Source organism: Brugia malayi, assembly GCF_000002995.4.
Source record: "Brugia malayi strain FR3 genome assembly, contig: Bm_v4_Chr2_contig_001, whole genome shotgun sequence".
Taxonomy (NCBI): Eukaryota; Metazoa; Nematoda; class Chromadorea; order Rhabditida; family Onchocercidae; genus Brugia; species Brugia malayi.
Window position 1 is genome coordinate 3,887,535 of NW_025062476.1, and position 4,444 is coordinate 3,891,978.

General features: G+C 26.8%; 1 protein-coding gene across 1 annotated transcript; it reads left to right on the forward strand.

Annotated features, from left to right (window-relative positions):
- Positions 1–1,732: 1,732 nt before the first annotated feature.
- Positions 1,733–3,843, forward strand: Bma-col-79 (Nematode cuticle collagen N-terminal domain containing protein; the record flags this gene model as incomplete). Its single annotated transcript, XM_001892251.2, has 6 exons — positions 1,733–1,795; positions 2,253–2,412; positions 2,511–2,582; positions 2,802–3,041; positions 3,114–3,331; positions 3,547–3,843. 6 exons carry the CDS (start codon positions 1,733–1,735, stop codon positions 3,841–3,843), a joined length of 1,050 nt encoding a protein of 349 aa, XP_001892286.2.
- Positions 3,844–4,444: the final 601 nt, after the last annotated feature.

The window sequence follows — 4,444 nt, forward strand, 5'->3', positions numbered from 1 at the left end:
GCCAGCAAGAAATATAAAATAATTAAATGCAGTAATAAAATATAAATAATTAATTGCTTCGGGCTGTATGATTAATTATTCTGGTTTATCACCTACCTGTGGGCAACTGTTTGTAATGCTTTGTTGTTATTCCGGTAAACCGGAAATTCGAGAAAACCTCTCTGAGGAAACCATTTAATTTTTAATGCATATAGCATAGCATATTGTGGTACTATTTAATTTTTTCCAAAATTAATTCAATTTTTTTCATTTAGATGAAATATTTGCAAAAAGAAAGAAAAAAACACTTATGAGAAATATTTGGAAAGTTTTATGAATTTCGCTGATTTTTTGACTTGCTTTCATCAGTGGAATGATATAGTTAAGAGATTATTCGATTATATATATATGAGAGAGAAAAAAAGAGAGACAAAGAGGAGAGAGAGAGAGAGAGAGAGAGAGGAGATTGGATTTTATGGCAATGTTTACGATTGAAGTTAATGAACAACAACGAAAAGATGTGTGATTTTCTTTTTTATTTTCGTTTGGCTAAAATTTTTATTTTAAAATATTTTACACTTTTTTCAATGATAGAATAAATTTTTTTAATTAATAAAAATTGTGAATGAAAATGATTTTTTGGAAATAAATTTCAATAAAAAAAATAAAAATGTTCATGCAATCTAGCAGGATTAGATAATTGGAACAAAATAAAATAATACAATGACAAATACAAAATGTTTTTTCATTTTTGCTGAAAAAATCAATCATTTAAAAAAAAAAAAAAAAAAAAAAAACAAATGTAACTTCTGAATGTTCATTTTTTCTTTTGATCTAACTAATTAAGTTGAATAATTGTACTAAAATAAATTATGAGAGATTGATTGTGATGTCGTCTTAATTTCATTCCTTTTTCCTTTTAAATTATCACAAAAAAAATTAGATTTGAAATTTGAATAAATTAAGAGATCTATCAAATTTTATTAAAATGCTGTTACAATTAGCACAAGAAATAGGCATAAAACAATTAATATACGCTATTTATAGATTCAATTGTGTAACAGTAAGTAATTTATGAATGTTTGATTTCAAATAATACTAATTACATTTTCAAATAATATTAATTGCTTAAATATAATAGAACAGTACATATCTAAAATTTTCGGAATTATTTTGGGATTTATCTAAGTTTTATCTGTTGGTCAGTAAAATTTTATAGGTCGAACAGTGACATCAAAGGACATTTTTATTATTTATTTGCATTTGTATACTAATTCAAACTGTGCAAATTGCAATTGAGAATAGCATTAAGATGAATTAATGAATAGAAATGTTCTCGACATGCCGTAATCTCGAGATAACAATCCGATTATTCGCTTCAACAATTCTGATAATTTATAATACGAGTATTTCTATTTCCGTTTCCGAAATTTAAATTATGCTTATGAAATTTGAATTATGCTTCTTTATGGGATTATTCAACATACGATGCTTTTATTTTATTGTTGAATTTTTAAATAAATTAAAGTGCTACCTATCTTTTTATCAAAAAAAAAAAAAAAAATGCCTCCACTATTATACTTAATTTAAAAATTAAAATGGTTTCTTTCGTTGTCTTATAAAAAAAATTCATCAAATTTTGACGTTTTATTATAAAATTAATTTCAGTATTATGAAAAGAGCACATTTTTGGGTTTGTATTTTATCAGTTGCTAGTCTACTAGTAATCATCGCATCGCTGATAACATGTGCAATGCTATTTCATGATGTTAATGCTTTATACTATGAAATACTCGATGGTATGGATGAATTTAAGGTAATAATAATAATAAATTTTTAATCCGAAAAAAAAAAACTAATGTATTTTATTCAGTAAATAATTTTTTGTATTTTATTCAGTAAATAATTTTTTTTTTCAATAAATATTTCTAAGTAATCTTAATATTTATTAAAGTAATTACCTTAATAAATAATCAAATTTATTAAGAAAATTTGGCCTGAAATGCTAATATTTTGAAATGGTCTTCCTAACAGAGCGCATTGAATTGAAAACATAAATGCTTATTTATTTGCAATTATTCCATAATTATTTTCTGATAATTAAATTTTATAAAAAAAAAGAACGAATAAAATGTTTCGTTTCATTAGTAATATGAAATTTTAACATATTTCATTTAATTATTCACAGTACATAATTTATATTAACTTAAGTAATTTTATTTTTTAATTATTGCACTATTAGCTTAAAAATTTAAAAGTTTAACATATTTTAGACAATAGCAAATGATGCATGGTTGGAAATGATGAAATATCGTGCGGTAAAAAATAAAAGAAATGTAGATAGTACCTCAAAGTTAACATTATCGGAGCTATTTAGATCGAAACGAATCTATCGACAAGCATATGATAATCACATTAAGCGATCACAATGTGGTAAGAAAATTTCTAAGTTTTATATTTATTGTAAAATTTAATTTTAAATTATTTTAGAAAGAATAACTTTTGTTGATTGATGATAATATTCCTTATAGCATGTTCATCACAACCAAATAATTGTCCATCTGGTCCACAAGGTCCACCTGGAATACCTGGCACTCCAGGAAGTAAGTTTATTTGTTGATTAAAATGAATGCTATATTGTAAGACATTGTTTACACAATTAAAAATTTATAAAAGTTTAAAAAAAATTTTTACTTTAAAAAAAGTATTGAAAGTGTTAAATAATAAATAAATAATATAATAATAAACTATACTACAAAGTTAACAGTTTTGAAAAGTACGAATAATGATTGATGTTCACACACAGTGTTTTATAATTTCAGTTGATGGACAACCTGGTCTACCAGGTAAACCTGGAGTAAATGGTACTGCTATTCTGTTTGACTTGGAACTGGATGAATATACAACTTGCATCGAATGTCCAGCGGGACCTGAAGGACCACCTGGTGAACCAGGGCCAATGGGTGAAGAAGGTCCACCAGGAATACCTGGTCAACCGGGTCCTGATGGTAATCCTGCCATGGCTGGAGAAAGAGGACCAATTGGTGAGCAAGGTTTACCTGGTAAGTGTTAAAGATCTGATATTTTTGTAACTTCATTTGAGTAGCAAGATAATTTACAGTCAAAATATTCAGGTCCACCTGGACCAATTGGACCACCTGGAAAAATGGGTGAATCAATGCTGGTCATGTACGGCACACCAGGACCAAAGGGACCACCCGGACCTGAAGGATCAATAGGTCCTTCTGGAGAAGACGGTGAACCAGGACTAGAAGGAGATAGGGGTTTAGCAGGAGAGCAGGGACCTCCTGGTACATCAGGACCACCAGGACAAGAAGGACCACCAGGAGAGGTTGGTTTTATTTCATTCAATTTTTATTAGCTAGCTTCAATGATTGTCTTTCATTAATTTAAAAAAAAAATTAACTTGAGGAACGCTATTTGATAATAAATCTTAAAAAAATCATTTAGTAGTAATAAATAAAACGATAAAAATAATTATCATAAATTATTTATGAATTGAATAATTTTTCATGACTAGTAATAATAACTGGATAATACTTGTAGCCCGGTGAGCCAGGAACACCAGGTGTTGACGCTGCGTACTGTCCTTGTCCTCAGCGTACTTCTTACGTTTACGTTGAATCAGCTGAACCATCATCAAAGCCACATAGTTTTAAAGAGGCAGAAGTATATACACCGGATGAAGCTGAATTATTACCATCTGATGAATATTTTCATACATTATTGCAACCAGATCACACGTACGTCCGATATAAAAATTCACGACGTAATCGACATTTACTCAATAAAGTTACACGGAAGAAAACAGTTTCAAACAGGAAATCGAAGAAAACGAGTTAAACTAATAAATTTTAATCAAATGAATCATTTCTGTAATAAATCAGTGAATATTTCAGTAAAATGCAGAAATAAAGTTTATTGTTTGTTTACTTTAAATAAATCAAAAATTCAAAAATTAGCAAAATAAAATTTTAAAGTTAAAACTTTGATGAAATCTTATTATCAGTCAGTTAACTGTACATATTATTATTAATGCATATATTGTTTATAAGCAATGAAGATAAAATACTATTATTCATAAGCATAAACTCTAAACTTAATTTTAACTTAATTACTGAAATCACATAATTATGGAACATAATAATATTTTTCTTTTAAGTTATATAATTTTCGGTAAATCAAATAAGCCAAAATATTAGCTAAGTTGTCATTAACGTTCTGTTATTTCATATACTTAAATGCGTTTAAATTTTAAATTTCATATTTTTTCTCCTTATTTTTTTAACTTAATAATATTATGAAGCTTAGAGAGCTTTTTTTTAAAGTTTTTTTAAAATGATCAAAGCCGTATTTAATTTTATTCCGGATCTGGTTGAAGATAAAAGCATTGATAATGTATGTTTACATCAAATCTCAAAAAATATTATTTCCATATTATTAC